The following is a 12,333-nucleotide window of genomic DNA, read 5'->3' as shown; positions in this document are numbered from 1 at the left end:
GACCTCAATCTGGCAACCTACAACCCATTTGCACTGTTGATATCTGCGCAGGCAGTAGACGCGGGGTGTTAAAGCATCACTGGTAGATGGGAGGAGAAGACTCAGCTGGTGCTCCGGTGAAAAAAACTAAATATACATGTACATTTAACAACAGCTGGATGGAAGAATTTAATTTAATTAATTCCCGGATTTGTGTACCCAAATGTTGACAGATAACAGGCTACGTGTATGACATGACACGAGATTAAACAACTCTGGCAACGCCACGTCAGAAAGTACCTCCTACTCTGTATCAAGGAAATGTATCCGATTTCTGAACCCTCTGTCCTCAACCATGGAGAGCGGCTGGTCATCCAGGGCCATGAATTCCATCATTTTCCTCGTAATTGCTTTGGTCTTTTCGCTGCTCATTACAAGGAATGATAGGAGAGACTGCTGACTTGTGACTGGCTCTGAGCTCTGGCTAGCTTTAGCCGCTTTCACTTTTTAGCTTCTTTTTTTTTAAAATGGGCATTTTCAGCTGGGTGATGGTGTTTTAAATGTCTAATTAGGTTTGTTGTTCCAAAAGTTATTGTGGTGGTTCCCCCACGGTTTACTTTGGCCTTACAATTATTACACATTTCGAACTTTATTTATTCTTCACTCACAGTGAAGATCTTCCAAGCCAATGACATGTTTACGTGAGGCTGTGACGTTATTGCCTGCGCCGCTGGCAACAAAACAGACCGGCTTGGAATCGGAAAGACATGAGGCTGACCGGCCGGTCACCGGTCCGGCGGAAAATCGGCTAATTCCGGTCCCTGGACGGTCGATCGGTGCATCTCTAGTCGCAACCAAAGTCTTTCTAGCAAGTCAGCCTACTTTCGGCCATTTCCAGTCATGCCAGTGCAGCTCCTATCTACTTGACTTGAGAAAGACCAAAATCTCAAAAACAGTTGGTCAAGATTATGATCAAATGGCATATTTCAAATCAGCAATAAAATTGGACAATACTAGTATCATAAACTGTGATTCTTTACATCATATTACGATAAAACAACAACATTTTCCCGGCTTGCATAACTATCGCGCATGTGTATTCTAGAGTTGATTGACAGGTGATGTCTGTATCTAAAAGGTGATTGGTCTTTTAACTGTAAGGTAGGACTTACTTTATACATCCGTTGACTGTTGGGCACTCAGAGCTTCTTAGTTGAGCATTCCAATTTCTCCCATTAATTTTATTAGAAGAGATCCATCTCTGCTAAACAATCTCTGGTCGTGACCCAGCGGTTCAGAAACCCTGTTTTACAACAGTGGTTCTCAACCTTTTTGACTCCAAGACCCCCACTGTCCACAGTAGTAGTTTTAACCACCACACAATTGTGTGGGGCCCCAGAAGTCGGGGACCCCCGCCTCGGTAGGAAAGCTCTGCAAATAAATGCTTGAGGGGTGACATGATGTTCTGGGTACATGCGCAAATACACTGTTAGAGCGGTTCATGTTAGAAGCCGCCGGGGTTGGGACAGGTGAGTTTAAGTAGGGTTGGGGTTTGTAATTTATGAAAAAAAAATTTAAAAAATAAATAAATAAATATATATAGGCCATCCGAACTTGTTTCGTGCACACGCTCGCTCACACCGAACGTGCTTTTGCCTGCGTCTGCTCTGTTTTTCCATTATTTTCCAGGTAAACGCGCTGGATAAATCTCCATACATGCTGCACCTTTGGCACTGGCACATTTTTAGACACTGTGTCAAGTTAATAAGAACTTCAGGTTTCAAAAATGCATGCCGAGACACCTGCATTCTGTTTCAGTAGTTGCACTGTGTCTAGATTTTTTTTGTGTGCAGGTGTCACATAGATTTAACATTTTGACCAAGTTCAGGTTGCAAAGAGGGGACTGTTACAATGTTTAACATTCATTTGGGGCCGTTCATTTTAAGTCTAGCCCTTCAGTGCGATTCATGCCATTAAGAAAACACAGCTTCACAATGAATAAGTTCATACATTATGTGGCAGTCAACTAATAATACCAACTGCCATTTTAAAAACACGTCCATGCACGAAAGCCAAACTTGAAAGGATACTTCATGTTCAAGCAATCCCGTTAGCTTAGTTGTTTGACTCTCATTAGAAATGTCTCCTAGCAACACAACTGATAAACAATACTGCAGCGCTAGCATTTGTGCTTCAGGTGTACGATTATCAAAATAGATTATAATGTTTTATTCACACGTGTCTGCAGGCCTTTGTTAAACTAGCTTTAATATCATGTAATGTGGAAACAAACTCATATATCGATATTACTTAATAAAGTGAATGTTTATTACTTACTTTGTATATCTCCCAGAGTGTCGACATGTTTGTGTGACATCATGCCCCTACATCTCGGCAAAATCAGAGTTGAGAATTTCTGCACAAGATTACAAGTTGTAATTGTGACTTCAAGATGCATTCCATTGCACTTTTCCTAGTAGGAAGTTGTAAAATCCGACTTTCCGAGTTGAATGAAACGCAGCACTATTTTTCAAAAGATGATCTGACACTGAATGCTCAAGCAGCCAAATTTACATTTAGAAAACTCCTTATGTTGCTATAACAATGCAAAAAGCACTGTCATCGGCTGTCATCCCTGTCTCTATCGCCATTGAGAAAGATCTTGCGCACTTCGCTTTCAAATTACATTACTTAAAGCACGATTGCGTCACTCAAGGCCAGCTAGAAGGCCTCGACCGCGACATATCCTACACATCACACCCACCAAGAACAAATAAATCAATCTGATTGGCTGATGAATCTGACAATCTGACTTCAGTTGCTCATTCATTTGCACTGTTGAGGGATTCTGTGGAAATTCTGAAGGCCTGACAGGGTGGAGCTCAGACTCATTCACTGCTTTCCATGTGCGATTTGTGAAACAGCTTTCACACTTCTCTTGTAAGCATCATGGAATAAATTCTGACTGGATAAACTTTACATTTTTCTCTATTTCTTTGTAGATTAAGTGAAATGCAATTAAAAATACATAGGCAAAAAGGTGATTAAGAATGTGCTTGATAAATGGCAATGTTTTTTTTTCCTTCTGCTCTAGTGTGCTGAGGGGCTGCCGTGCCTTGTATGTTTATTGTTACAATACGAACGTTGCCTATGATACTTACATAAAGCCTTAGCATCAGAATATAAAGTCCAGGTGAAAGTCAAGTAAATAAGTCAGGAATAAATTATTATTGTATACAACAAATCCTCAAAGTAATAATAATATTGTCATACTACATATATCATATTATAACAACAAATTGGACGGCAATAAATAATTGTTGGGTTATAATATTAATAAATAACAACTGAATTCCAAAATGTTACTGGGTGAATGCACATTGTTTTTTAATTTTAATACATTTGCAAAGATTTCAAACAAACTTCTTTCACGTTGTCATTATGGTGTATTGTTTGTAGAATTTTGAGGAAAATTATTAAATTAATCCATTTTGGAATAAGGCTGTAACATAACAAAATGTGGAAAAAGTGAAGCGCTGTGAATACTTTCCGGATGCACTGTACGTAATGCCTACCTACACAGCAATCAGCTCTTCAAACATCTGAGTTATGTAATAACCTGGACAATGTATCAGCAATCTTTTTTTTTAAACATTTTTAAAAGCCAATGCATTCCACACAGTGGTCTATGATTCACCTTTGCCACACAACTTTTGATAGAGATTTTGATAGCTGACAGATAAATAAAACAGGCTGTGTGTCTAAGAAGTAGGCTAAGTAATTTTGTGTGCAGATGCGAGGGACATCAATAGGCTATTTCTAAAACAGACAACTAATATTTCTCTGGCACACAAAGGTTGCAGAACCCATGCCTACCCAGAAGAAAGTTGGCACAAAGCCCTGTCTAAACCCTTCCCTGATTGGCACGGTTTGTGTCACAGGCATTCCCTAGTCTGGTTGTTTGATGAGAGAGAGATAATATGTAGTTGCAATAAAAGTTGAGCAGCGGTGGATAATTATTCTGTTGCACGGCATTGAGGAACTTATGACCAATCATCAGTTCCTCAATGACCTATCAGTGGAAAGGCGCTTTTCATGCTCACCCACATGTGCAAATCAAATATTTATCTATTTTCTACCCATGAACAATTCAAAATCAAAATGTACATGGCTATTCTCTCTGTAGCTTTGGTCTTCAGCAGTCAACACCTGATTGCATTGCACCATCTACTGGTGAGAATGAATAGCATCAGTTGGAGTTTGTGCATCAGTACCGAGATGTAGAAAGTTGAATTACCAACCAAATTTGAACCACTGAAATTAAGGAAGCAACTTTTGTTAAGCGAAACAGAACGGCTGATTTTTACCTGTCGAAAAATCCAGATGGTATTTTGAAATGAACTGAATATTTTGGAAATCAATTTTGGAAGGTGAATATTTATTGTTGAATTTTTAATAAATTAAATAAGTTGTGAAATGTTAGAAAATATACAACTTAAAATTCAGCCTCCCAAAATGGAATGCATTTAAATGCAAGCACTGATAATATAATGCATTTAATTTTTAGATTACAGCAATTCAACATGCTTTTTGTATACATGCAGCTCGTTTAATAAGCAGCTTTCTCTACAGCAACATCATTTCCCAGAGACGCTTGGGTAAAGAACAAACATGGCATTTAAGGAAGACTTTAGAATATCTAATAGTAAAGGCGAAGCAATGGAGAATAAAATAGCAGAGTTGTTGTTGTTTCTTTCCTTACTTTCTGTCATGACCTGCAGGAGAATTGCGCTGCAATAGTGGGGTTTCCCTATTATGTAAAACTCCAGGATTCCCCCAATGTACGAGCGCATTACATTATTAATCTTGCCAATGAATTCTATTTAATGTGGGACATAATAGCTTACAGTTAAGATTGAGATGCATTAGATTAGAATGTTGATATGATTATTCAAAATATTTAATAGGGGATATATGTATTACTGACCTTTAGATTTTCTCTCCACATGTGAACGGATTATCATCGTGTTTTTTTGGACACGTCTTCTAAGATTTCACAACAAACATTTGATCGTGGCAATCAACTCCCCAATCCTGTTCTCCTTCGCCATCCCGTCATTAATTTTCACTATATGCCAGTTGATGTAAGAATAAAGAGACGAGACACAAGCATGTAATTAAGTCAAGCTTTACCGCAAGCTTAACTCAATAATAGGGAGCATGAAAACAGAAAGCAAAAGTAACGTTCGCGCTGGAGGTCGAAAATAACCAAGTACAGCTAGATTTTAAATTAGAATTTTGTTTATCACATTCTTTCTGGTTATATCAGAAATCATTTCCTTCATACCAATAGTGTTTAACATTGCTTAACACGTGGCAAATTATTGCATTAAGGTCCGTTAACAGGTGTTTTGCCCGTGATAGAGCACTAGTGCAGTGCTCTTGGAGCAAGAGAAAACAATGACGCTCCGATTAAAAAATAAAAATTGAGCTTGCATAGCAAGATGTGTCTGCGTTCACATAATTAGTAGTTTGTTTGGTCCTTAACACCGGCCAAATTACTTTAAACCACTTTAAAATGGGGTAAATTCCTATAAATGAGATTAATCAAAATACCCACAACATTTATGGAACAACTTACATCTGCAAAACAAAACGAATGAACATTTGAACTTGAATTAAATGATCCGCTAGTCAGAAAAATCTTAATCCCCCCGCACGCGGTAGTGACGTCACTCTGCCTACATTTAATATATAATTTACAGTCTATAAATGTAATTAATGTTAACAAATTATACATCTTTTCAAAGATCTAAGGTTTCAACATTGATATCCGATCTCTGTTTCACGATAACAAAGCTCCAGAAACAGCAATTTAGTTATTCGTGCAGGAGTACAAATGAAAACATGCAATATCAAAACGGGACATCATACCTTTGTTATGAAAACACGATCACCAGATGAATCCAGTTCAACACACTTGCCCATGACAAGCATTCATTGAAAAACATCCAATAGTACTTTTTTTTTTTCATAAAAGTGATAAATCTGAGAAATATTGATATATTCTCCATTGTTTACATGAGATCTCGCCTGAAAATTTACCCTTCGTCATCGTTCTTCATAAAACTGCAATCTGAGTAGCAATCATTTTGTAAAACTGTATATTATCTTATATATTAGAGTCTCATAAACAAAATGAGCCTGTCTCCAAAGTCTATTTTTAAAATCAGGGCTTAGTTTTATTCATAATAGCCAAGCAGTGCAGTCAGATTTTGTGTCATCTTGAAAGGCGGAGCCTAAATTTTACTCAGTACACCTGCAATTCAGGCAGCCTGGGACATATGTAACTCTCAGGGAGAGATGATGCTCGCTCCATAGGAGGGGGTGATACATCATTCTCGACAGTGATGGTGAATGAATTCCGCCTTGGCTGTTTATATATACACACCACATCTGTCATGTTGACTGAGCAAACAAGGACATGACAGTTTGATATTTCAAAATATTTCTGACTGAAAGCGTTTAAGTCTAGAATTACAGCCAATAGCTCTAAGCGGTTGATGTGCCACGTCCTCCTTGCATCTGTCCAGGTGCCAAAAGTTGGGCGTCCATTGCACACCACCCCCAACTGGTGTTCGAAGCATCCATGGTCACCACTTTTTGCCTGACAACTTGGGACTTGGAGTACCAGAGGGGACAGTGGGTATTCTCCACTGAGGCAAATAGTTTGATTTCTGCTTTGCCAGATATTTCCCAAATCCTCAATAAAGTTTGAGGCTGAAGTCTCCTGAATTCCGCCTTGGCGGTTTATATATGCAACAACTTGCTGACACGCTGCAGAGAATCAGGATGCTGAGGTCCATTCATCAGCAAAGCGGCAAGGTGGAGCGATGTTCGCAGGAGCACTGCAGGGGAGCGGAGAGTCTTATCGCTGCCCTGAAGATTCTGTCCGCTGACTGGTGTGTATCGACAGCGAAGGTACAGGGCTTCGAGGTAATTGCTGTCTTGAAGGAAGAAATTCTGAGGAAATGGTGTCTGTGCACCTGTTTTATAGCGGTCAGTTCGCGCAGAAACGAGCAGTCAGTTTCGCGCCAAAACAGGCGGGGCTCAAACACCATAGCCAATATTAGAATATTGGCTTTGTTGTAGAGAGGTTTCAAATAGGTCGTGTATGAAGGCACTCCCCATATGTGTAAGTAAATGCAATGTCAAGTGGGCTGAAGTCGTAAGAAGTTGTTAGATCATCTTCAAATTTGAAACATAACTTCTTTAGACTTGTGGCTTCGAGAACATTGTATTTCTGGGTTGTCTTGGCACTTTTATTATTGTTTTTTTAGATTATAAAAACATGTTCAGCATAAAATATTTCCATTACTATAAACTTCAGCTTCTCTAACTTTAAAAATTAACAACATATATTAATTCTGAAACTTGGGAAATAAAGCCCAAAGTGTCTTCTTTCAAAAGATACTACAACTGTGTCCATACTCCAAAGGGTCCCGTAAATACAACCATTTCAGGTATGTCATTTTCATGGTTTGTGCTCAAAAAGAGGGTGCGTATCAACAGGTTAAATATAATGAACTCAGCGCAAGTAAGCAAATGGAACCAAATTCGGAGTACATCTGTTAATTTTGAGCATGAGATGGAGATGTGGAGCAAAGAATGGCTCTGAAAACACTGTAGTAATGCACAATACAGACAGGACAGAGCAGTACACACAACTATGAAGTGAGCAGATTTATTTATTTATTTAAATCGCAGTCCTTTGTGGTTTAATAATCCGCACAAGGGCATATCATGTTTTCGTTTGTATTTCGATTAATTGTGCATCCCTACTAGGGGGGTTTCATTATATTTTAAATTGCTGTCACTGTGAACATACCTTGATAGTAGATCATAACTGGCTGTTTGACTAACCGGTGGGAATTGTACCAGAGGTCTTGGTGCATCAGTCAGGTAGAAACAAAACTTATTTCAGATAATATAATATTGCTGTGATCTATGAAGCATGAATAATGTATACTGCTCTTTTTATTTACCTTCTATTATAGAAGGTAAATATTTTAGTATTTACCTTCTTTTTTGAACCACTCTCTTGTGGCAGCTCCTTCTCCTTCTTACGTTTATGTCCATCTTGACGTGCTGTATCTTCTAGAGATGGGGCCTTCTTTTTACTGGGTGGAGGGTCATCTGTTAGCTTCCAGCGACTCACTTCCCCATTGTCCATCCTTCTCTTTCCTAAGCCATCTCCCTGATCCTGAGAGATGAGCACACAGTTATATTACTATAACAGTGAAGGCAGGACATCCTCATGACATCCATATTATCAATGCTTAGACAGTGGGACAGTAAAACACAATGCATAAAAATGTACAATTAAGTCAAATCTACTTTTAAGTGCTTGACATTTAAATTCATGCTTCAACCTCATTCTAACATAAATATTACAGTAGCCATTAGCCAAATCACACAAAAACCACTTGCACCCGTGTGATAGAAATCTGGGTTAATTCCCAACCTCCTCCTTTCATTTGTTTTATCAATTTTTGGGTAACAGATAAGTCAAATGCAATTATTTTTTAACCAAAGCAAAGTATACTGCATTCCTGCCAATAAAGTGATTGATTAATATTTAAATGAGCATAAAGCCAAACAACAAATACTACCATGATGTATAAATACTTCACAAGTACTTTTTTGCATTATAGTACAGAGAAATGCCAATCACAAAGGACAAAACATTAAAGGGGTCATGAAATAGAGAATCAAATTGTTGATATTTAAAAATAAAAGAGGTAGCTGTACTATAAAAACATATTGTACATTTCAGAACTCAAATCTTCCTCCCCAGTTTAAAAAACATTTATATTTACCACCCTGCTGAAACATCTCGTTTTGAAATCTGTCTGTTTGTGATGTCACGAGACATTGCTCATTTGTATTTACATATCCCATAACACGTGTCATCGCACCCTTGGTCCCCGCCCACTGGCACTCAGTTCGAGAGAGCAGGACAGACAGGCCTTGTGTGGCTAATTATTCCTGAAGACCAAAGAGGACCCATCTGGACTATTTTGTATTATTTTTGTATATTAACATGCCCTACACAGACCCTTTGAATGCTGTCATGTATCTTGGCTCTTTTAAAAGAGGCGGTGTAAAATTAGAACTCTGAAGAGGAGCCATTATCTTTCATTCAGCTGCTCTGCCTCTTGTCGCTTGTCATGGACGTGCTCTTTCACACATCTGTGCAATTTTTAATAGTTGTGTATGTAAACATGAACTAAATGGATGTCTTTGACCGTTTCTATGTGTTTCCGGCAATATGCGCCTATGTGTGTGCCATTTCACTGTGCATTTTTTTTTCCAGCTCATGTCAGTGTGGATTGCTTGTAAACCAGTCATAAAGTTATTCAAGCTTTGCAAAGGCACTGTTATTGAAGAATGGGGCAGTTAAATACACTTCAAAAATATAAGTAAACAATTGAATTAATCAATATTTCAAATGTCATGACTGCTTGACTGTGTGATAACAGTTGTGCTTGAGATGAACAGTTTAATGTGTTGGATGTGCGTTATGTGTAAACCCTGACAGTCTTTTAGTGTGCACACTTCTGAGGCACACTACAGCTAGTAGCAGACACTTTGACAAATTTAAAAAAAATGTAGCAGCAATGACATGGAGATGCATGAAACTACTGCAGAAATAAATCACTTATTTCCTTATTTAAATCACATTTATTTTGGGGTGAAATATGGACCAGACTTGAGCTTGACAGGTTCTGTGATATTTCGCCCTACACTCTGGTATACTGTAACTTGGATATGATTAGGTATGATATTCACCAGATGTTGGCAAACACTTTGACGTATGTACTATATATATATTGCTTATTGTGTATTTCTATATATACTTATATTTTCTGTAAGTAATAATAATATATTTTCTATTTGTTTTATTTCATAAATTTTTGCTATATTCTGAAACCTTATTTCCAGGTTTAGTTTAGATTTTGCATCAGACTAAACTTTTTAACCCCACGATGTGTGTTTGTTTGCTCTTTTCCCTTAGTAATGAAGTTTTAAGAGTCACTGTCAAAAGGCTGGGTTGAAAATGTCAAGCATGGATAGCAGTATGTTTTTATTTAAACAAAAAGTTGTTCTGAAAACAAAAAGCAATAAATAAAGACAAAAAATGTAAACTTTCATCTGTGCAGCGTGACCAAAAAAAATTACAAATCCTGCGTCGCATGATTTACCTAAGGTTAAACACAACTTGAATTCATCTGCACTGCTGATCTGTGATAAATTGCTTGCTCCCGCTGCACACGTCTGTTTACTACCAGTCTTGTCACACTTGTTACAGTGTTTTGCCCATTATAACTACATAAAACACACTACGTCATTACGATTAAGGATTACATCGAGCTAAACTGGTATGCAGGTGCGTGTCCCCTGGTACACACAGTAGCATAAACGCCAGAGATAGTTCTTTTCCAAATATTATAGCACACAATATGTCTTACCTTACTGGTTTTTCCTTCCTTGTGGCACTTAGGACATTCCCAGCAATTTGGGATCTCATCATTGATAATGCCTTCAGACTTACCCATCTGTGGGGAGATATCATTATTGTTTTATGACCAGGCATACAGTGGCGCCTCATCTTATATCATTTTAAGTGAAAATCTGGAATCCTGTATATATGAAAAACATGCAGAAAACAGCTGATTTTTGTTGGTTAGTTGTTTTTTTTTTTATAACTATCCCTCTTGTAAGAACTCGACGAAATGTGTGTTTTTAGACCTTCAGGCAGCTGGGGTGGATGATCTCATTGCAGATGGTGCACTCCATGAGTGAGAGGCTGAATTTCTCCTCCTCTGACTCCACTGTGTCCTCCTTTCCAGCTTCACCACATGCAAAACACACGGCTGTGTGTGGCAACACCGGCTACAGAAAGATGACATCAGTTTTCCGGTCTTTTCCCTGCACAAACACTTTTTAAAAAACCTATAAAAACACAGCTTATGTGTTTACATGCCACACATGATGCGTTCTTCAGCAGAAACCTAGATGTGTTAAATCACTTTCTCTTAATCCTTTAAGCAGTGTAAGGAAAATCGTGTTTGCTTGTGCATTATGTTTCAGAACACTGCTTTCTGCAAAAATCTTGGAATAAGCCATTTTCTTAAAATAATGTTCTAATTTCAATTCAAGTTAAGCTAAAACGACAGCATTTGTGGCATAATATTGATTACCACAAAAAACAAGTTAAACGTGTCCCTCGTTTATTTAAAAAAGCAAAAATCATGATTACAGTTTAAGGCAATGGAAGTAAAAGGGGCCAGTCTATGAAGAATAAAATACACACACATCACATTAGAGTCATGTTAACATAATTAATAAAGCTTATTTGCTGCCATTGCGTCTTCATGATAACAAAGTTGTAATATTGGATATAACTTTATACTGATTAGGTTAGTTATACTTGTGGCTATACTTGTGAAACTTGTCTTTTAATGTGTATTGATTGGCCCCATTCACTTTCATTGTAAGTGTAACTATAACCACATTTTCTTTTCTTTTTTTTTAAATGAGGGATGAGTTGAAAATATTTTTTGTTGTAAACAATATTGTGCCTCAAATTCTGTAGATTGAGATTAAATTGTATTAAACCAGGAATATTCCTTTAAGTGCATTTAAGTCCAACATGTACACAGATGCAACTTATCTGTGTTTTTTTTTGTTTTTTTTAAACCAAAGAGAAATTACTTACATTTTACTTCTCAACTTAACAAGTTTCAGTTCAAAAGCATTTAAGTGATAATTCACAGCAGGTTTGCTTTAACTGATTTATATGCACTCCATGAAGTGCAATAATATCTATATAAAACAGTAAGTTCTGTTCCTAGAATCTGATTGGACAAGAGGCGTTGCAAGAGTGATGATAAAGGAGTCATATCAGCTCTGTGACGCTTCACTGTTTGCATCACTCCATTTGTGTTTGTGGCATTCCAAACTAAACTGTAAGAGCAGTAAAGATGTTTAAGAGCAGCTAGATGTGGGAATTTTGATTCATCCCCATGACACTTGTGAATTAGTAATGGATGATTGGGCGCATCTTTTGAACTAGCAATGGCAGATCCTGATTCGCGGTGTAAGAAAGTATTTCCACACACAAGCAAATTTATTGGGACAGTCCTTAGTTATTTACTTGTTTGTTGAACTATTATATAAAAGCAATATCACATTTACAAGTGCCTTGTAGACTTAAAGTTGCTAATTTAAAGGGGTGGACTGAGCACTTGAGATATACAGCTATATAAAGTATCCTCATTGCTACTGACT

General features: G+C 37.6%; 1 protein-coding gene across 2 annotated transcripts in view; it reads right to left on the bottom strand.

Moving 5' to 3' along the window:
* The window catches only part of LOC127620366 (F-box/LRR-repeat protein 19-like), an 82,500-nt gene that overhangs the window by 49,548 nt on the left and 20,619 nt on the right, over window positions 1-12,333 (bottom strand). For both annotated transcript variants that reach the window (XM_052093577.1, XM_052093578.1), the window contains 3 exons: window positions 10,792-10,935; window positions 10,512-10,598; window positions 8,060-8,242 (listed from right to left, as the gene is read on the bottom strand). In XM_052093577.1, coding sequence (XP_051949537.1) covers window positions 8,060-8,242; window positions 10,512-10,598; window positions 10,792-10,935 — 414 coding nt within the window. The remainder of the gene's footprint in view (window positions 1-8,059; window positions 8,243-10,511; window positions 10,599-10,791; window positions 10,936-12,333) is intronic.

The sequence above is a fragment of the Xyrauchen texanus genome, chromosome 26 (genome assembly GCF_025860055.1).
Source record: "Xyrauchen texanus isolate HMW12.3.18 chromosome 26, RBS_HiC_50CHRs, whole genome shotgun sequence".
Taxonomy (NCBI): Eukaryota; Metazoa; Chordata; class Actinopteri; order Cypriniformes; family Catostomidae; genus Xyrauchen; species Xyrauchen texanus.
This window is presented reverse-complemented; position numbering and strand designations above follow the sequence as displayed.